Consider the following 21,935-nt stretch of genomic DNA (forward strand, 5'->3'; position numbering starts at 1 on the left):
GAAATTTGTGCAGGTTTGGAACAACCTGAGGGTGAAGACATAATTTTCATTTTTGGGTGAACTATCCCTTTAAGAGCATCCAATGTCAATGCCAGGACATACACAAGAACACATTAAAAACATAACATTTCAAAATAATAGCCTAATCATCAAATAATAAAACAAAACAAAACAAAAAACATAGGTGACCAATGAGAAAGCTAGGCGTCTCTCTGGTTAAAGTGCACAAGCAGGTCACATGCCTTAACTTTGTCCCACTCATTCAGCTATTGCTGTGTCGACTCGCACTTTATATATAACACACTGAGAGAAGGACAGAAAGATATAAACTGGGCTGTAAAGAACATTTTGGAGAAGAGGGATGGAACTCTCTAGCTCATTGTTGTTAGTTTTAGTCTTGGCTGTGTTGATGCTGGTCAGATGGAAGAGGAAGGCGAGTGGAGTTTCTTTGCCCCCGGGACCACTGGCTCTGCCACTGATTGGAAACTTGCCAATAATGGACAAGCGCGCACCCTTTAAAAGCTTTATGAAGGTAAGAAGGATTACCTTTTTCTAAATGTTAAGCTTTGAGAACTCATTCAAAAAATAGCTCTGATGTTAACAGTACGTGATTAAAACAGTAACCTAAATAATCAACCATGTGCAACTAACTAGAGTGAATGGTGTTCCTTGTGAATTCTCTTCCTTTAATTTCAAAGTTGGCTATGTGTGTGACGTTTTACGTGTTAGTGCAGCCTGCAGCGTTTCCAGCACTTAAAGTTACAGGTCATAGCATAGGGCAGCTATCTGTCTTATCACTGTTATCAGGTCAGATCGTGCTCTCTCGCACTCAGCTGCAGCGTTTGTGTGCAAGAGAAAGTTTGTGATGATGAAGTAAGTTGTATATGTATATTGTTAATAGCCCACCCAACTTGCTACGCCCCTGGGTGTATAGCAAGTTGATCCTGTTTAACGAGCGGATTCGTCCCGCAAGGTATAGCATCACGCCTCGTATTGTCTCAAAGTGTTCGCAAGGGTTCAAAGCCCACAGTGCGAGGAAAAAATCCAAGAAGTCCTCGCTGCAGCCTGTAGCACGATGACGTACTGGATCAGATCCAACGCGTACTGGACGCGCATGCGCGGTGGTTTCATTCACAATTCGATGACGTCATATACGCATGCGCAGAAGAGTTTTGGGAACATCATTGAATGCACAGGAGAGTTTGCTGGATAGATAAATACTCAAACCGCTCGCGCAAAAATAATGATTAATAACATGCTCACGCCATCAGGACACGCGTTTTACATTTTTCCTTGAATGTGTAGGCTACTGGTATTTTAAAGTTCTTTACAGATCGTGTTGCATTGAGGATTAAAATTACAGAGACAGTTACTTGACTCATTTTTCCTTCCACTCAACAGCAAGTATGATCAGAATATATAAAAAATTTACTGTTTTGCATGCATGCACAGCAAAACTAGGATAATTTAAGCATCACATTTATGAAAAGATGATTTATTAATCAATAATTACTTAATACTATTTATCAGTTCTACAACTACACAGTTTAGAACATCATCTATATACAATAATGATCATACATTATGACTAGCGCATACGCATTATAAATTAACTCAGAGATCTGTATGAATGACATTGCCATAACGATCCACCATCCAGTACGTATTGGATCTGATCCAGCAACGTCATCGTGCTACAGGCTGCAGCGAGGGGTGTCTCAAAAAATCGGCGCTGAAACGGCGCTACTCGTCAGTTGCCTGGTAACCTTTTTATGAATGGATGGATTTGAGAATGCGCTTTGGCTTAGTGCAAATATCTTATTTGACATGCTGTATGTTTTGGACGGAGTACAGCATAGCTTCCAGTTTCTGTTCACAGTAACGTTAAAGGCTTCTCTGCAAGTGCTATAGTCGAGTCACTCAAAATTATCCTTTATTTGCGTGTCTATCTGCGTGAATTTCCGCCAAAATAAAAGCTCTGCTAAATGTTTGAAAGAAATCCACCATTTCTTGTTTTAAAAGAAGTCTCTGCTCACCAAAGGCAGCATTTATTTGATCAAAACTACAGTTAAAACAATTATATTTTAAAATATTTTTGCAATTTAAAATAGCTGTTTTATATATATATATATATATATACATATATATATATATATATATATATATATATATATATATATATATATATATATATATATATATATATATATATATATATATATATATATATTCATGTGTGATATGAATATCAAGTAAATTGTAATGTATTCTTGTGCTCAAAGCTGAATTTTCAGCATCATCATTACTCCAGTCTTCGCTGTCACATGATCCTTCACAGATTATTCTCATGATGATTTGCTGCTCAAGAAACATTATTTATTTTTTATTATTATGTTGAAAACAGTTGTGTAATCATCTTTTTTAGGATTCTTTGAAAGCTTTCTATTTTAGATAACTCCTGTTCTTTTGAACTTTCTATTCAAAGAGTCCTGGGGTAACGATTTGTGAGCATATTTAGCATGAGACTTCTTTAAAAAAAAAAGTTTAAATCGTACATATCCCAGTCTGAACCGTACTGTAAGACTTTGAATGTTAAAGTGCAAATGAACACCTGAGCACTCTTGTGGGTTTGCTACAATTAAAATCTGTATAAGGGTAAAAACATGACAGACAGACATGATGTAAGCAACACAGCTACAACTAATACAATTGATAATGGGTGTGCGATTATTATCAAGAATTGACAATAGTCAATACCGAGGGGCCCCAAATAAAATTCTGCTTAGGGCCCCATAAAGGCTTGGGCCGGCTCTGGCTGGTAGAGCCAGGCTCTAGCCAAAGAGGGACATACCCATTAATTCAAGCTTTGCCTTTCGCGTTTTAACACTCGATGGCACCGTGTCGAATTTGAAGAGGGGGATTGCCATGTTAATCTTGGACTAAATCGGTTATCGTAGGAGTTAAAACGAAATCAGAATTGAGAGGAACAGAAACTATGGGTGCTTCTCAATATCCCTCCTCGTTTCCTCGCTCCTCCGTCCTCCATCCCATGACCCGGAAACCGATGGAGCTCAGCCATCTTGTAGGAGATCTCAGTTCTCTAATTGCACCGCGAGGAGGCGAGGATGGAGGAGTGAGGAGCTTCCTGAGGAGTCATGAGCGAGGATACACTGGAGTATCCTTTGCGGAAGTGTTTTATCGACTAAACGTGACGCAAGCATTAATTCTCCTCCCCCTTTACATCGTGCCACAGTTTATTCATCATTATTATTATGTTTACATGTACAAGACACAAATGTTGTGGTATTTTGTGGAGGCTGAAGCTACAATATAAATAGTTATCTCTAATGTTCAAGAATCCCGACTACATCCAGCGGTGCAGAGTCATCATTAACTGACGGCACTTTGAAGTGACGTTAAAGGGAGCGAGGATATATCAATTCACTTGATTCAATTCCTCCGTCCTCGCGTCTTTTCCTCGTGCCTTTCCCTCGCGTCCTGAAGGGGTGGAGCTAAGGAGCGAGGAAAGGAAGGTAGGAAAGGAAACAAGGATGCACAAATAAGAATTGGGAAGCACCCCCTTATTCCCTGGATGGTCATATACCTTTACATCGCTAGATGGGGGAAATATCACACAGTGTAGCTTTAAACATTATATTGAGGCCCTAAAACATGCAAGAAATAAAAAAGCGATAAGAATGTATAGAATTTTTGAATCCTTTGTTTTTTTTAAATTTTGTAAATTTTCCCCTGAAAAGCTTTTATTTTTTCTACTGTTTGTTTTGTTATTATAATTTTTTTCCCCTTTCTGTTGTTTCCTTTGATGCTATTATGAATGTAATAGATGGCCTAATAATACACTGTGATCCTCTGTATGTATGTTGTTCTTGTTTCTTGTAATACAATAAAAAAAAAATAATAATAATAATAAAAAAAACTACTGGTTCCCCCCAGAACCCTATCTTAACCTATCCCTCAAAAAACTAACATAACAGAAACTTTTAAATACAAACATAACAGAACATTAAAAAGTCTCTCCATCTTCTCATCTTGTTAAAAATGCATAAAATAACACTTAAGCTTGGAACATACTCTGCAAGAACATGACCAATCACACGATAGTTCTCAGACACCCGCAAGAAAAAGTTCTGCTCTGGTGATGTGTGGAGAACAAGCTTCGAGAACTCCCAAACCAGGGCTGCGAGAACAAAATGACGTCAGTTTGTTCTCTTAGCCCTGGGAGCGAGAACTTGAACTCTCTGTTCTTGCAGAGTATGTTGCAGCCTTTACTCTCTGAATTCATTTGCAAAGCATGATCGGAAGTGAAAGTCCTGTGTGATTGGGTTTCTTGATTGAAACATGCTATTTCAAAATGAAAGTTGAAGTTGCATAGAGTAAAACTGTTAAAGAGTAACTGTTTCAAGTCAATTTAACATGAAGGAATCACATAAGAGCCAGAAACCTAGTATAGTAGTGTTAAATCAAGATGCATTGCTTAAATAAACAGTATGTCATGTCAGCAATGTCATTGCATTTGGATATTGTGCAGATGGTTACCAGTGCATCACAATGCAGTTGCCTTTGGTAAATAAAATTGTGTCGTTGTTTGTGAAACATTGGTTTTAGTTTAGCAAACTACATGTAATGTAATTTCTCAGAAACACCCGATGAGTTCACACTGGTGTGTGACAGTAAATCCTATTCTTCCAACAGTGGAGTAAAACCTATGGGCCTGTGATGACGGTGTACCTCGGACTGCAACGAGCGGTGATTCTGGTGGGTTATGATACAGTGAAAGAAGCTCTAGTGGACCAGGCAGAAGACTTCAAAGGCAGAGCGCCGATTCCCTTTCTGTACAGAGTTCTGCGAGGCTACGGTGAGAGATTTATGTTTAGTCAAAGACAGATGTTGTCAGTTTAATGTAGTTCAGTGTAAGATTTAGATATCTCTAAAATGTTTGTAGGTTTGGCCATCAGTAATGGAGCTCGTTGGCATCAATTGAGACGGTTCACTCTCACCACACTGAGGGATTTTGGAATGGGACGCAAACGAATGGAACAATGGATTCAAGAAGAGAGCAGGCATTTGATAAATAGTTTTGAAGAAACCAAATGTGAGGGAACTTCCTGTTAACATTTGACATTTGTATCCCATAAGTTCCCTGTGAGTAAGGTGATAAGCATTGAGTGTTCTGCACTGTTTCTCTCCTTTAGCAACACCAGTCAACCCAAATTTCTTCCTGAGCCGGGCTGTGTCCAATGTGATCTGTTCTCTGGTGTTTGGCCAGCGCTTTGATTATGAAGACAAAAACTTCTTGCACTTGCTGCAGATCATCTCCAGACTCCTGCGCTTTATCAGCAGCCCTTGGGGCCAGGTGAGCAGATGTTTCAAAACCACTGTATTCTGTTGCATTCAACTGACTGTTTCCCATGTGAACGTCTCCTTAACTCTGTTCTCAACCCCAACAGTTGTACAACATCTTTCCTAAACTAATGCAGTTTTTGCCTGGTAGACATCATGACATGTTCAGAGAGGTAGATGAAATCAAATCCTTCATTATGACAAAAATCAAGGAGCATGAACAGAATTTGGATATAAATAACCCAAAGGACTTCATTGACTGCTTCCTTATAAGACTCAAACAGGTACAGAATGTAAAGTGTAAAACTTTTATTATATGTCTACATCCCACATAGCAATTGTTGTCTGGCTCAGCTCTAGTCCACACGGCTCCTTTTCACATGGACCTCATTCCCCCAAAGTGGCACAGATCTAGATTAAATGTGGGGCAAGGGATATTTATTCCAAATCAACCTGACACAACAACAAATGTGTAGCCAATCAGCATTAGGGGGCATATGAAAGTGGAGGAGAGAGAACGAGACGAGGGAGATTTGAAGATAGACTGTGGAAAGAGAGAGATGAGAGACATTACAAAAGAGAAAAGCTCATAAGAATATCACTAGAAAATGGGTGCGTTTACATGCACGTTCTTAAGCCGATCATGCCCAATAAGCCGACAATGAACATGGTCATGTAAACGCAGTAACCCGTTTTCTTTTATCGGAGTAAGGTCATAAACGGCGTAAGCATAAAGCGGTCGGGACAGGTAGTTTTTTGCCTCTACCCCAATTTCGCGCTGCATGTAAACGCATTAACCTGCTTTCTGTCGGCTTATTGCATCTGGAACTGCATGAGGGGTAATATGAGCCGTAAATCTCCCGCAGACACGCTTTTTTTAACATCACAACTGACCTAACATTTGAAAAACTCAGAGCCCGATATGGACATTATTATTTTTGACGTCACTACAAGGAAATAAGCTGGTGTATTTTAAAGTCATGTTAACGCGGTTTACTTGCATAGTCAGTTTACTGGTTTGCATGTAAACGGGGAAAACGTCTCAGGTTACGTATGTAACCCTAGTTCCCTGAGGGAACGAGACGCTGCGTCGAAACGCTGTGAGAACGCCTCTGTGTTAATGCGTCGTGAAGCGCCTGTAGAACCATTCCATCGGAAAAAAGATCGATCGTCGGCGTGATGACGTCATCGACCGGAAGCTATAAAGCGTCCGTGAAAACAAACAGGAACTAACTTCTGATAAAGCCTGAAGTAAGTGATCACGGACACGGCGGGAGTATGGCAGAGCGACGCAGCGTCTCGTTCCCTCAGGGAACTAGGGTTACATACGTAACCTGAGACGTTCCCTTTCGAGGAACTCGAGCTGCGTCGAAACGCTGTGAGAACGCTTATACCCACATCGCCATAGGACCAAGTGTCTCGTATGTGTGAAGCCGAAGCGCACACGGTTACGAGAGAACCTGTGCCCCAACAGTAGATGCCAGGTCTAGTTCATAGAACCTGACGAAGGTTAACGGAGACGACCATCCGGCCGCGTTGCAAATATCGTGGAGGGACGCCCCCGACAAGAGTGCTTTTGAAGCAGCCATACCCCTGGTTGAATGCGCCCGGACAGCCAGTGGAGACGGCTGCCCGGCCGCTTCATAAGCAAGTGAGATGGCCTCGACCACCCACTTGCTCATCCTCTGCTTGGATACTGGAGCCCCCTTCTTAGGGGGTCCAAAACAGATAAATAATTGTTCAGATTTTCTCCACAGGGCAGCTCTGTGGACATATGTATCCAGTGCCCTCACAGGACACAGCAGATTTAACCTTTCCTGGTCTGACGTCTTAAACGGAGGAGGACAGAAGGCTTGTAGAGTGATGGGGCCCCGTGGGCTCGTAGGAACCTTGGGGACATAACCCGGCCTGGGATGCAGAAATGCTTTCACCATCCCCGGCGCAAACTCTAAGCATGAGGGCCCTACCGACAGGGACTGAATATCTCCTATTCTTTTAAGAGACGAAATGGCCAACAGAAAGATGGTTTTTAGGGTGAGGAACTTGTCCGAAACCTCCTCCAGAGGTTCGAACGGTGGTCCGGACAAGCCCCTCAGAACAATGGCGAAGTCCCATGCTGGGACCCTCGAGTGCATAGCCGGCCTCAACCTTAAAGTGCCACGAAGGAAGCGTGTAATTAGAGGGTGTCTTCCCAAAGACACTCCACCGAAAGGGACGTGGAAGGCACCCAAGGCCGCCACGTACACCTTTATTGTGGAGGGGGTCAACCCTGCCGAGAACCTTGCCTGCAGGAACTCCAGCACTGTACCAACCGGGCAGTTAACTGGGTCCCACTGGCGTTCTCTGCACCATGCTGAGAAAAGTCTCTATTTCAAAGCGTACAGCTTCCTTGTGGACGGAGCTCTGGAGTGTAGGATGGTCTCGACGACCTCGGCCGAGAGACCTTCCTCTATGAGCCTAGCCCCCTCAGAGGCCAGGCCCACAGTTTCCACATCTCCGGGCGTGGGTGCAGGAATCTCCCGCCCGCCTGAGAGAGTAGATCCCTCCTGGTCGGAATCTCCATCGGAGAGCCTTCCAGGAGAGATATCAGGTCCGAAAACCATACTCGGGTCGGCCAGTACGGAGCCACTAGAAGTACCTGGGCCCCGTCCCGGCGTACCCTCTCCAGAACTCCTGGAAGCAAGACAATCGGGGGGAAGGCGTACAGAGGCAGCCTCGGCCACTCCTGTACCATGGCATCCAGCCCCAGCGGGGCCGGATGGGTCAGAGAAAACCACTGCGGGCAGTGGGAATTCTCCGCCGAAGCAAATAGGTCTATTTCTGCTTTCCCATAAACCTTCCAAAGGAGCTCCACCACCTCTGGGTGGAGTCTCCATTCCCCGGGCCTCGGCCCCTGTCTCGACAGGCTGTCTGCTTCCTGATTCAGGGCCCCCGGGATATATACTGTCCTGATTGACAGCAATTTCCCTTGGGCCCACAGGAGGATCCGATGTGCCAATTTGTCCAATGGACGAGACCTCAGACCCCCCTGGTGATTTATATAGGCGACCACCGACGTGTTGTCTGTCCTGACTAGTACGTGGTGGCCCCTGAGGTCGGGCAGGAACTGTTTCAATGCAAGAAACACTGCGAGCATCTCTAGCCGATTTATGTGCCAGTGCCGCTGATGTTCCTGCCATAGACCCTGGGACGAGCGACCACTCATGGTCGCCCCCCAGCCCGTGAGAGAGGCATCTGTCGTTAGCGTTACGCGACGAACATGAGCCCCCAACACGGGACCCTGAGATAAAAACCCCGGGTTTTTCCACATGACCAGAGCACGTAGGCATCGCCGCGTGACTTTGATCGTGCGGAGCGGATTTCCCCTCGGGGAGAACCCTTTTGTTTTGAGCCACCACTGCAGTGGCCTCATGTACAGTAGGCCAAAAGGTATCACGTTGGACGCTGCTGCCATGAGACCTAACAGTTTCTGGAACTGTTTCACAGTGACGGCTTGGCCTAGCTTCTGCTCTTTGACGGCTGCCAGGATCGATGCTGTGCGTGTTGGCGATAATTGCGCCCGCATAATTACCGAGTCCCAGTTCACACCTAGAAAAGTGGTTCTCTGAGCCGGAGAAAGCACACTCTTTTTGGCGTTCAGCCTCAACCCCAGCTTCGACATATGGGCGAGAACAGCATCTCGATGCTGAACCGCCATCTGCTCTGTATTCGCTAGAATCAGCCAGTCGTCGATATAGTTCAGAATGCGGATGCCCTGCAGACGCAGCGGCGCCAGAGCTGCATCCACACACTTGGTGAACGTGCGGGGTGACAGTGCTAGACCGAAGGGAAGTACACGATATTGGTATGCCTCTCCCCCGAAGGAGGACAAACCAATCCTCCGACTTGATCTGCGATACAATCTGTCTGAGTGTAAGCATCTTGAATTTGAGCTTGGCCACCGAGCGATTCAATAGCCGCAGATCTAATATCGGGCGTAAGCCCCCATCCTTCTTCGGCACGATGAAGTAACGGCTGTAAAAGCCAGACTCCCTGCTGGGAGGGGGAACCCTCTCTATAGCCCCTTTTTGCAGGAGTGTCTCTACTTCCTGTGCCATTACCAGAGCCTGCTCCGGGCCCACCTCTGTAGGTAGGACACCGCAGAAAGGAGGTGGCCGACTTCTGAATTGAATGGCGTACCCCTTTTCTATTATCTGCAGGACCCAATGAGATATATTTGATAGACGTTTCCACTCGTCTAGAAAATCTACTAAGGGAACCAGCCTCTCGAGGCTGGCCTCTGGTGTATTTTGAGCAACAAGCACAGTGCCCTGAAGCGGCGGACCGGCAGGGAACAACTGACTTGACTGCTCGGGGGCCCCCCAAAGGGGGTGCGGACCACCCTCGGGTGGCCCGCGGAGACCGACTGCGCCCCGGCATTGCGGCGGGGTTGGCAGCGCGGCCCCCCGAGGGTGCCGTAGGGAAACGGGTACCGTTGGCAGGGGTAAACACCGTTTCCCTACGGGGGGAACCACCCTCAGCGTCCTGACGCTTCTGGCGTCAGGAACGCTTCTGGCGTCAGGAACGCTTCGACGAGGCCTTCTTGGCGATCAGGACTGTCCGCAGATCAGCCCTGCCCCTCGAAGGCCTCGTCTGAGAGCGCCGCCCCTCGTCCCCGCGCTGAGGGGGAGCTCGGGCAGCGACGCTCTGCTTTTGTTGAGCCCTGTGTGAGGAGCTCGTACTCGGTTTGGGCTGCTTGGTGGAATCAGCAGCAGCCCCAGGGACCTGGACCCGGAGAGGGAGGAACTGCTTGAGCGCCGCAGCTTGCTTTTTCGACTCCTGGAACCTCTCGGTGACAGTGTGGACTGCGTCACCGAAGAGGCCTCCAGGAGAAAGCGGCGCATCAAGCAGGAAAGCTTTCTCCCTCTCCTTGATGTCTGTGGGGTTCAACCATAAATGCCACCAATGCTGCCATGGAGCGGCCAACACATCTGGCCGTCTCCTTGGTGGCCCGGAGAGCTAAATCAGCTGATGATCTAAGTTCAGCAACAATATCTCCCCCCACAACATCACTACCATCCAGATCCCTCAGCAGGTCAGCCTGATATGCCTGCACGATAGCCATCGTGTGCAGGCATGCAGCCGCCTGACCCGCTGCCGAGTACGCTTTACCCACCAGCGCCGACGTTGTTTTTAAAGGTCTGGTGGGTAAAGTCGGGGCCTTAAGGGACGATGCCGAGGAAGGTGAGAGATGGCTCGCAAGCGTCTCTTCAACCTTTGGCATCGCCCCATAACCATACTGTTTCAGCCCGCTGATGTTGCTGTAGACCGAAGTCTGCGGGCTGAAAACTCTATATGATGCCGGTCTCCTCCATGATCTTGCCACCTCGGTGTGCAAGTCATGGAAGAACGGCAGGCCCCGCCGCTGAGGCTCTGAAGCGCGAGATGGCAGGAATCGTTCGTCTAGCTTGCTATGACGCTTTCTTCCTGCCTCAGATCTCTCAGTGGGCCAGTCGATGTTTAATCTGGCCACTGCTCGCGTCAGAACCTGAGCAGGGCCGAGTGTTGAGGAGCTGAGCACGGCCGCTGGAGCGATTGTTAATCAAATACTCGCCTCGCGAGCACCGGGACTTTTATTATGACGGGACAAGTCGCAGGGCGCCTGCACTATTTCCGTGTTTCCGGTTATGATTATAAGGTAAAGCAGCTCTGTTTATCATATTAGGTACGTTTGAGTGTGATTAAAATTATGCTATGACGTTACTCTGTGCGTTCGCTCTGCACTGCTGTCACATGTTCACACTGCTAAGAGTAAAGCGCTTCTGCAGAATAAAACCGAGGGTAACGCAGATATGACGCGACTGACAGACGACTTCCTCAAACGCTGAAACGTCCCGGTCATTAGTTAAAATAGCAATTTTCTCACAATTTACAAATAGTTGAAAACATTTGGGATATTGTAAGTACTCAACTGAACAAAATATATAACACCGGCCTAGTGGTTTTTGGATATTTTACTGCAAAAATACTACATAGTGCACCTTTAAATGTACAGATGAAATGAATGAGAGTCTGGTAGGACCAGGCTATTGCTATGTGGGATACTGTTGAGCATTTACTTTAAAAAAGTATACAATCCCTATTCTGTTACCTTATGTGCTACGGCAGGAGAAACTCAATCCTGACACAGAATTCCACATGGATAACATGTTGGGGACGGTTATAAACCTGTTCGTAGCTGGTACAGAGACCACCAGTACAACGATCAGATATGCCCTGATGCTGATGATCAAACACCCCCACATACAGGGTATGTTCTCAAGACTTCCCTAGAGTCTACCTTGCTGTTAAAGGGTTAGATCATCCAAAAATGAAAATTCTTTCATCATTTACTCATCCTCACGTCGTTCAAACCCGTAAGACCTTTGTTCATCTTCAGAACACAATCTCGATAGAGCTCTCTGAACCAGCCATAGGCAGCAACGTTCAAGGCCCAGGAAGGGAGTAAAGACATTGTTACAATATTCCATGTGGCCAGAGTGGTTCAACCCTAATTGTATGAAGCGACAATAATGCTTTTTGTGCCAAAAAAACATAAAATAATGACTTTATTCAACAATCTCTTCTGTAAACAGTGCAGAGTTTCCTAGTTCTACATCAGAAAGCTGGCTCACCATTGGCTATCTCCAGCATCAAGCTCACACGCATGTGTCATGATGATCACATGACCAGCATCAGCCAATGGCAGGCTGGCATTCTGACATAAAACTGTCATGAACGAAGGTCTACGGGTTTGGAACGACATGAGGGGGAGTAATTAATGACAGAATTAAAATGTTTGGGTGGTCTTTGGTAAGTTGTAAGGAACACTATATCGAGTCCAACCTTTAGTTTAAACCATTTTTTTAACTCTCGTTTTCCCCTATTAAATCCCCAGGACGTTGTGAATTTTTTGTGATGTGTTGCCCCGCGCTGCAGTGTAGACAGCATCACTGATAATAAAATGGGTTCTCTTTTTTTCACGTCACGCCACTCTCGGCTGGTGAAAACTGTGACTCAGGAACAGTATTTTGTGCAGTACTTACAATTTATTTATTTATTTTACAATTATTGAACATGTATTATAATTGTAATGCATTTTGGTGTATATGATTTAGAGCAAATGCAGAGGGAGATTGATCAAGTTATTGGACAGAACAGAATCCCTACAATGGAAGACAGGAAGTCCCTCCCGTTCACTGATGCTGTGATTCATGAAGTACAACGCTATATGGACATTGTCCCACTAAATGTTCCCCATTATGCCACGCATGACATCTCGTTCAGAGGTTATGTGATACCAAAGGTAACAATGAACACTTACAATGGTCAGCTTCTCTTATCTTTGAAATTACCGGTACTAGATTTAAAAACTAAATTCATCAAATACATACCATAAATCTCTAGTTGGTGTTAAAGCTGGGTATTCTGTTTAATTTTATTTCCCCAGGACACAGTAATTCTTCCCTTGCTGCACTCTGTCCTAAGGGACGAGGGACAGTGGGAAACCCCTTGGACCTTTAACCCAGAGCACTTCCTGGATGCCAATGGCAACTTTAAAAAGAATCCAGCCTTTTATCCTTTTTCTGCAGGTAAATTCTATAAAGTCTCTCATGTCAACCCAAAGTTAATCAAAGACATGATTTTATAAACTGTACAAACTGTATCCTGTCCCCTAGCCCTAACCATCACATTCACAGCATTCTGTATTATTTATATTAATGTTCTGTATATTTATGTTTTCCTCATGGGGACCAAAAATGACATATTGTCCCAACAACATAGGGTTTACCAGGGCCACACACTCAAAGCATGGATAACCTTACAATTGATTTTTCATCTTTTAAACCAAGTATGGATCTAATAAGTTTTATGCAGACCCATATAAGCTCCAAATTGTGATACTATCACTCAGTTTCACAGACAAGGCTTACGCCTAGTCCCAGTCTAAAATGCATATTTGAGCTGTTTTAACTGGAATCAACTTGTACTGACATATCTTAAAAAATATTAGTGCCATTGTTTTGTCTCAAGATGCACACCAGTAATGTTTTCCTCCAAGACACGTTTATAAAAGCTACTTAAATATCCTAGTTGAACTAATGACTAATCTTGGCTTAAAGGGTTAGCTCACCCAAAAATGAAATGATTTCATGAATTACTCACCCTCATGTCGTTGGACACCCATAACACCTTCGTTCATCTTCAGAACACAAATGAAGATATTTTAGTGTAAAGCTGAGAAAGGCTTCAGAAAGGCCTCCATTGGCATTCAGTACATTCCCGCTCACAAGACCCATAAAGGCACTAAACACATCGATACAAAGTCCATCTCACTACAGTGGCTGTACAATCATTTTACAATGCGACGAAAATAGTTATTGTGCGCACAAAAATCAAAATAACGACTTTATCCGCCAAGTTATTGACGTGAACTCGACGCATGCGCGAGAATATCACGCAGCTCCGCCGTTCATGACCCAGAAGAGAAGGAGCCGCTATCACCTGAGTTCACGTCAGAGACCTACACAGATGACAATAACTTGGCGGATAAAGTCATTATTTAGATTTGTTTGTAAAATGTAAAATTGTAAAATGATTGTACAGCCACTGTAGTGAGATGGACTTTGTATCGATGTGTTTAGTGCCTTTATGGGTCTTGTGAGTGGGAATGTACTGAATGCCAATGGAGGCCTTTCTGAAGCCTTTCTCAGCTTTACACTAAAATATCTTCATTTGTGTTCTGAAGATGAACGAAGGTGTTACAGGTGACCAACGACATGAGGGTGAGTAATTAATGACATCATTTTCATTTTTGGGTGAACTGACCCTTTAATCTAAGCCTTGTCGGTAAAACCAGGCCTATAAATATCTTAAAAACATGAATGATCAGGGTTTTTTTTCTGTCTTGCATCTCTGCAGGTAAACGCTCTTGTGTGGGGGAGTCTCTGGCTCGTATGGAGCTCTTTCTGTTCATCGTGTCTCTGCTTCAAAAGTTCAGCTTTAGTAGTCCAAACGGTCCCGATGGCATAGACCTCAGTCCTGAACTCAGCAGCTTTGCCAACATGCCTCGGTTTTATGAACTTATTGCATCCCCCCGCTGAGGAACATGGATATTGCTACATGTCATGTTTTACAAGAATGTGGACATAGCGGATATGTGGAGAGTGTGCCCAGATAGCAATCCACGTTTGAAACAATGTTTAATAAATGTAAATGTTTTTGCATTGAAATCACGTTTTCACCCACAATTAATGTTGAAAATTTTTTGAAATGTCATCCAAAAATCAATGTAATGTAGGGCTGTGAATCTTTGGGTAGGCAGCGAATCGATTCGTGAATCATAGGTTTCGATTCGATTCAAGAGCCATTTTTGCCAATTCAGAAAGATTCGATTCGAGACGATTCTCATTCAAATTCGATTAATTTGATTCTGCATTTTCTTATATGCATTCATAGAATTATTCAAATGTTTCCCCTAATGTGTCTTAGTCAGGGTGTAAATTACACTAAATACATGAATTAGCGGCCTTCAGGGATCAGAGAGTGGGCAACTAACAACTTTAAAATAAGGTTCATTAGTTACCATGAACTAATAACGAACTGCACTTATAAGGCATTTAATTATCTTTGTTAATATTAATTTTACCATTTACTAATGCATTATTAAAATCTTATGAACTAACATGAACAAACCATGAACAGCTGTATTTTTATTAGCTAATGTTAACAAAGATGAACTAATGCTGAACAGAGGTGTTGTTCATGGTTAGTTTATGTGAACTAATGCATTAACTAATGAAACATTGTAAAGACAGTTACACTTTACAATAAGGTTTCATTAGTTACCACGAGTTATTTTATTGACTAACATGAACTAACCATGAGCAGTACATTTGTTACTGTATTTGTTAGTATTTATTAATAAAAATCCAGCTGTTCATGGTTTGTTCACGTTCACAGTGCATTAACTAATGTTAACAAGCTTTTAATAAAGTATTAGGAAATGTTGAAATTAACATCAACAAAGATTAATAAATGCTTCATAAGTTCAGCTCATTATTAGTTTGATAACTAATGAACCTTTCTGAAGTGTTACCAAAAAAACAAAAACATTTTTGTCCATTGTTAATGTTAGTTCATATTATTACTTGATTGTTTTATTATTACACGCTTTACTTTAATAGCCTAGCCTATCAAATGGCATTTGTAGAAATGTAAATAAGCCAAAATGTAAAAAGGCTTTAAAAGTATTGTTAGTTAATGCTGACTATTGTGTATGATAGTGTTAATGGCTAGACAACCTTACTAAAGTGCTCCAGGCATTAAACATGCAATGCCTCCATGGAAATATCAGGCACTTTTCCAGCTCATCCTAAACTAACTTTTCTTCACGGAATAGAAAGAAAAGTCTTCTTTGTTCTCTTTATTCAGGACATTTCCCTTATGTTGATGATTCTGAAGTAATCGCGCCGGTGCTGTTGCTATATATCAGACGTAACTTTAATGCGCCTCTGAATAATAGATAAACCTTATTTCAGTGTTGTTAATGTTGTAGTTACTTTAGCAGTTTGCGTCGTATATTCACTTAGACCATATTAAGTTAAATTTCATGTAAATTCATCAGAACTGTGAGTATGCATTTTAGACACTTACAAATGTGTTTGCTCCGTCCATGCAATAAATGTGCGTCTTCAATAGGCGGGGTTTTCACTTCAAATGCTCAGGTATGACCCATTTCCCTAAAACTTCAGTATTTTATTTTATATAAGGGTGATTCTTCAATTGGGGGCTATTTTGCCATCTTACATTTTGATTAATGAAATTTGGTTGAATTTTGTTAGAATTATGTCAAGACAATGTTTACATGCTTTGATGTAAAGATATAATAATGGCCACGACTGAGCTTAATTATAATTTGAGTATTTTATATCTATTTGCCAACTGGCACTGCAAAATGTCATTCCCATCACGACATCAAAAAGTCTCAATGCAAAGAATGATCAAGGAGATCATTTAAACTCATTTATCTTGCAAACATTGTTAAAGGACAACTCCGGTGAGAAATGACCCTAGGGGTAATTAACAGATGGTTATCGAGTAGATCGTTCTCTGGGATGCGCTTTCATGAAAATCGAATGTAAAGAGTTTTATCTTTAAAAACAGAAAATTAATTTTGGATGTTTTTTTTTTTTTGAAGAGGTGAGTGAGTATTTCAGGCTTTTCATGTAGCACCTCAAGATTTAACATAAAACAGTTTTAAAGGTATGTTTGTTGTAAATTAAGCAACATGGCGGTAATGACACACTGTTCTGGTAATGACATAAATGAAAAGTGCTCTGATACATAAAGCAAATTTAAAGGCTTAAATAATGACTTAATTAATGATTTCTGGTGAGTGTTGTTTGAAGCTACATAGTGTTGTACTTCCTGTCGAATTTAGTCATTGGCTCTTTCATTGTTTTGATTAACTCTCCATTGTTTGCTTTTCTGTCTTTGCTCCCGTTTTGAAAGTTGTGAGATTACTTTAAGCTTTCCCGTTTCTTTTCTTGTTTTGTATCTTTCCTTTTCTCTGTCAATGTACTGCTGGGCATCAAGAATCTTAATGCAAAGCATAGCTAAAGCATAGCTCCTAGTGACAAAATTCTAAGAAAATTATATTTAATTATATTATAAAACGATATTTGGCAACTGTGAAAATGCAACAATGCAGCAGTGCTGATTTAGACCTGTCCCAACCATCTGTAAGCAGAGTGGTCACACACATAATTACAGCACTTTCAGAACCTCGTATTGTCTCACGTTTCCACGGGACATTCCCACACCTGCATTAAACCCAACTTTCAAACCACCAATTAAATAGACACGCCAGCAATCAGTTCATTAATTGGAAAGAGTGGAACAATGTGTATAATTCTAAGCCAATCAAATACTTAATAAGAAATTAACAGCATGGAAAATAATAAAATTATATATATATATATATATATATATATATATATATATATATATATATATATATATATATATATATATATAGTGTGAGTGAGTGAGAAAGAGAGAGAGAGAGATAACGGTAAAATGACAATTTGCACTTGTAATTTCCAAGTGAAGGCTTAGAATAGACTCTATAAAGCGCTCCTTTTTCTCCTTTTTGGACAACCAACCAATCACAGTCTTCAAAAGATTGTGTCATGCATACCAATAGGGTCAGGCAAGACACACACACACTCCTGTCTTTAAATACATTTTATTTCTCTGAGACTATTTTCTCGATCTCGATTAACAAAGTTTGGATCCGGCACAAAGCCTGATGAAAATCGCGACCCCTATGATGGCAGGACCAGTCAGCCTCTGATTCCCCTCAGAGGTGTGTCCAGCGGATGTGCCGTTTGTTGGTACGCCATTACAGTGACAACGACCCCTGCCACCAGCAACACCACTGAAATCAGCAACCAATCGGTGGCAACAAGTGACTGTTAAATATGCATTTGTCATTGAATCATTCTCAATTTTACTCAATCTTTTTAATCACAAAGCCTTTTATTTTACGGGAATAAATGGTATTTAAAAACATCCAAATCTATATGTCTGTTATATAAAATACACAAATATAAGTGAAAAAAGTGCACTTCCAGGTACTTAAAGACACCATGAATAGGAACTAAAATGTGCTTTTAATATAATTTTTTTTTTATAGTATGTTAAAAACACATTTTAGTTCATATTCATGGCATCTCTTAAGATTATCGTAGGAAACATGTATGATAAGGCCTATTTAAATACATGTAGCCTATGCAGAATTTTTTTTATCAACGTTGCCATACATAAAAATTATTATATTCCACAGCTCTAGTGTGGTGGTGGCTAGCTAACTACTGGGAGCTTAACTAAGTTGTTAAGTTTAAAAGGAGTTAATTATTTTGATAGACTATCATATCTATAGCTACTGCCTGCTATAGTATATCACAGCCTACCCATACATGGTGGTGATTCCTTTTCACCTTCACCGTCACTGTTCTGACGTTCTACTTTATCTTGCGATGTTTTTCTGTTTTACATTTACATTTATGCATTTAGCAGACGCTTTTATCCAAAGCGACTTACAACTCAGGAGAACAGGAAGCGATCTGTCAAGAAGAGGCAAAGAAACACAAAAAGTGCCCCAAATACCAAGATTTGTATATTTGTATATAAATATATATATATATTTTTTTTATAGGGGTGGCCGGGCAGGGGCCAGCAACCATTGTGCGGTGGCACAGAAATCTTTATTATTTCAACATAAATTCTAGTTGAATCCATAATCCATTGCACGTTTGACTAGAATTCGATTAGAACTACAAACATGGATAAAAAGTTTTAAAAAAATACAAACATGGCGTATTTGCGAGTGTTTGAGCTCACTGTGACATCATAGTGGAGATTCCGTTCTGGCAGCTGTAAATTGCAGATCTGACTCTGGTTTGCAGTTAGTGCGTTTTGAATGAATAGAGCGAAAGACTTTCGAGACTTTGCAGATATCAACGACAAGTATTGAATTATCTCTCAGCATTCAGTGTCCATAATGGCGCTGGTTAGCAGTTTATTAAGACAACTGTTTGATTGTTTTGCCCACTTCTTGCGAAGAAGGGATGCACCACAGCAGTGTGTGGAGCAAGAATCAGCGGCAGTAGAGAAACTTCCAGAGGAGCGTGAGGCCTTCGACGGCACTGCCAATGACAGGAAGAGACGCCGCAAGGTACCTACACTGTAAAAAAATGATTTAGAAAAAAAGTTACCTGGTTGCCTTAAAATTTTGAGTTCATTGGAATTAAAATTTTGAGTTAATACAATGAACATTTTTTTGAGATTTGACAACCTTTGTTAAAATATTATCAAAAGATTTTGTAAGCATATTGGGTAATTGTGTGTTTTATTTCTGATGACGCAGTGAAACGTGCCGAATAGTGCTATTTTCATGATTTATCACATTTTTTATGTGGTTCAGATACAATAATATTTTGAGTTTCTATTTATTAAACAAATTTCCTTCATTGTATCAACTCAAATTTTTAATTTCAATAAACTCAAAATTTTAAGGCAACCAGGTTACTTACTTTTTTAAGTTAAACCAACAAAAACCAACAATTTTTTTTTACAGTGTAAGAATTGCCCACTTGGAGAGAGAGAGGAGGAAAGAGAGGTAAAGATCAGTAAGGGAGGCAGTCACAAAGAGGAAGCTGAAATAACACAGAGAGGACGTGTACATCAGAAAAAAAGAGAGGTGCATAGTCTGGAAAAGTTGATGGAGAGAGGAAGTGAGCTTCAAGTGGATCCCCCCAAACTGTTGGCGGTTCCTTCATGTTCCGATGAAGTTGTTTCCCTCCAACGCTCTTCATCCCAGATGCTTCCTGTGGTGGTTCCTCCACGCCCCACTCCAGCACCTGATGAAATGTTTTCCATCCGACGCTCTTCATCGCAAGTGCGTCATCCCAAACGGCTTCCTCCGAGCCCCACTCCTGCACATGATGAAGTGGTTGCTCTTCAGCGTCCTCCCAGCCGGAAGCCTCTGCCGTTCGCTTGTTCCCCGTTTGAGCCACTGAGCCCCACTCCTGCACATGATGAAGTGGTTGCTCTTCAGCGTCCTCCAAGCCAGAAGCCTCTGCCGTTCGCTTGTTCCCCGTTTGAGCCAGCTCCAGAACTCATGCTGGTGGACATAGAGGATGACGAGAGCGAGTATGTGGTGTTCGCAGGGAAGACCTTCTGGGCCAGTGACTTAGTCAAGTCTGAGCGCCCTCAAATGCCGGAGCTTGAAAAGAAACCGAGACTAATGGTTGCTTGGATGGAGAAGGACTGCGAGGTGCAGGAGGAAGTGTGGGCAGACGAAGTGTTGGAGGTCCAGGACTTTGTGGAAGTGGAAGGTGACCGCAGTGAAATGGGAGATGCTCACGCCATACAAGGCCATTTGGATGATGCTTTTCAGATCGACGAACGTGTAGACTCTCCTGAGGGTCCTCAGAATGAGACCCAGGACAATGCGACCGTCCAGAAAACGTGCAAAAGAAAAGGTCCACTTGTTCTGTTCACCTGGGCAGTGAAGAAGGCCAAGAAAATACAGGAGAAGAAATTACTCAAGGAGAAGGAGCGACAAGAAAAAGAGTTGCTGCTTGAACGCTACATAAACGAACCGAAACTGAAACACTTGTGGATAAATAAGCATAACCACAACTACTGCTCCTCCTAGTGCAGCTCATCCCTCTTCACCTTTACCCTCTGTAAATAAAAAAAGAGTGCATACTAAAAAATGAAAGATCCATGACTCTTCCTGACTTTTAAATAAATAAAAAAATCACTTTATTTTAACGATAATGATGTATATTAAAATATAGTTATTTTTGCTTAAAATAAGGTATCAACATTTTTGATACGACTGAAATTTCATAATTCTTATCACCATTTTCAATATCATTTAAAAATCTAATATAGCCTAAAATAAGCTCTCAAGCTTACTGAAGACAAGCACACACAATAGAACAAAAACACTAATAAAACAGACCTTCCATATTTTATTGTAATATTGTATATTGTCTAAAGAAAGTAGAAAATACAGATGTTCTCTTTCTTTGGTTTTCAGGTTTTTCCAGTTATGATACGTCTTGAATAGTAATGACTAATATAACTCCATGTAGGCTATGTACATGATGTTAATATTATGTATTTCAAAGCTACACTGTGTAACTTTTTTAGTTTATTCTTAGCTATAAAAAAACGCAGTCCTTTCAAAAATATATTTGCTCATTAATGTATATTTACTTCTTTCAAGTATTCTCGTAAGTTTATAATATGCCATTGAAAACACATACAGGTGAGGGGTTCGAATGCTGGTCGCCATGTTGCTCCTCCATCTTGAAAGTACAGTAGCCAAAGAGGGACATACCCATAAATTCAAGCTTCGCCTTTCGAGTTTTAACACTCGGTGGCACTGATGGATGAGGTCGAAATGGAAGCCATGTTAATCTTAGGCTAAATCGGCCACCATAGGCGTTAAAATGAAATTGGAATTGAGTGGAACAGAAACTAATATTCACTGGATGGCATTATACTGGGACGTCGTTCGGCCTATTTTAGGGGGCTGAAGCTACCCTAAAATGTTCCTAATCCCCCCTAAATGATAATGAACAACAATAACATTTTGATTTATCACTAACTATATCCTCATTCATATCTAGACACAACAAATGATGTATATCCAGCTACCAAAAATACCCGAAAAATTGGAAGTTGGACAGAAGTACAAAGAGTCGTTGTGCTATCAATATGATGCATCGCTAGCCTAGAAATCTAGACGCCCCCTAGCGGCAGCAAATTTAATCTGCCCGCAAGTGTCATCTAGCAACTCTCAATACCCTTCTGAGCTGTATTCGCCTAACTCTTGCTGGGCCAATCACATCGTGTATAGAGTTGGTGGCCGAGGCCATAATGACGGCCGAGTTGCGTTTGCGTGCTTCTAGTAACACAGAAACTGGCGAACGGCGGCGGTCTTTCGAATCAGCTCTGCCCACGCCTCCGGAAGA

General features: G+C 42.1%; 2 protein-coding genes across 2 annotated transcripts; both read left to right on the forward strand.

Moving 5' to 3' along the window:
• Positions 1-249: 249 nt before the first annotated feature.
• LOC137084073 (cytochrome P450 2G1-like) lies at positions 250-16,273 on the forward strand. The gene is made up of 9 exons (XM_067450008.1): positions 250-532; positions 4,714-4,876; positions 4,964-5,113; positions 5,214-5,374; positions 5,469-5,645; positions 11,509-11,650; positions 12,498-12,685; positions 12,830-12,971; positions 14,302-16,273. Exons 1-9 carry the CDS (start codon positions 362-364, stop codon positions 14,481-14,483), a joined length of 1,476 nt encoding a protein of 491 aa, XP_067306109.1. The 5' UTR covers positions 250-361; the 3' UTR covers positions 14,484-16,273.
• A 1,349-nt stretch (positions 16,274-17,622) lies between these two features.
• On the forward strand, positions 17,623-20,605 carry LOC137084986 (uncharacterized). Its single transcript, XM_067451543.1, has 2 exons — positions 17,623-19,120; positions 19,523-20,605. Exons 1-2 carry the CDS (start codon positions 18,947-18,949, stop codon positions 20,603-20,605), a joined length of 1,257 nt encoding a protein of 418 aa, XP_067307644.1. The 5' UTR covers positions 17,623-18,946.
• Positions 20,606-21,935: the final 1,330 nt, after the last annotated feature.

Source organism: Pseudorasbora parva, chromosome 8 (assembly GCF_024679245.1).
Source record: "Pseudorasbora parva isolate DD20220531a chromosome 8, ASM2467924v1, whole genome shotgun sequence".
In the NCBI taxonomy this organism is placed as follows: Eukaryota; Metazoa; Chordata; class Actinopteri; order Cypriniformes; family Gobionidae; genus Pseudorasbora; species Pseudorasbora parva.

What these genes read in the sequence shown, in the direction of transcription:
- LOC137084073 (XM_067450008.1), top strand. Translation starts at nt 362, where the DNA reads ATGGAACTCTCTAGCTCATTGTTGTTAGTTTTAGTCTTGGCTGTGTTG. An exon ending in TCCTTATAAGACTCAAACAG is followed by an intron (nt 5,646 to 11,508) that starts GTACAGAATGTA and finishes GTGCTACGGCAG; the next exon opens with GAGAAACTCAATCCTGACAC. An exon ending in GAGGTTATGTGATACCAAAG is followed by an intron (nt 12,686 to 12,829) that starts GTAACAATGAAC and finishes TTATTTCCCCAG; the next exon opens with GACACAGTAATTCTTCCCTT.
- LOC137084986 (XM_067451543.1), top strand. Translation starts at nt 18,947, where the DNA reads ATGGCGCTGGTTAGCAGTTTATTAAGACAACTGTTTGATTGTTTTGCC. An exon ending in ACAGGAAGAGACGCCGCAAG is followed by an intron (nt 19,121 to 19,522) that starts GTACCTACACTG and finishes TTTTTTTTACAG; the next exon opens with TGTAAGAATTGCCCACTTGG.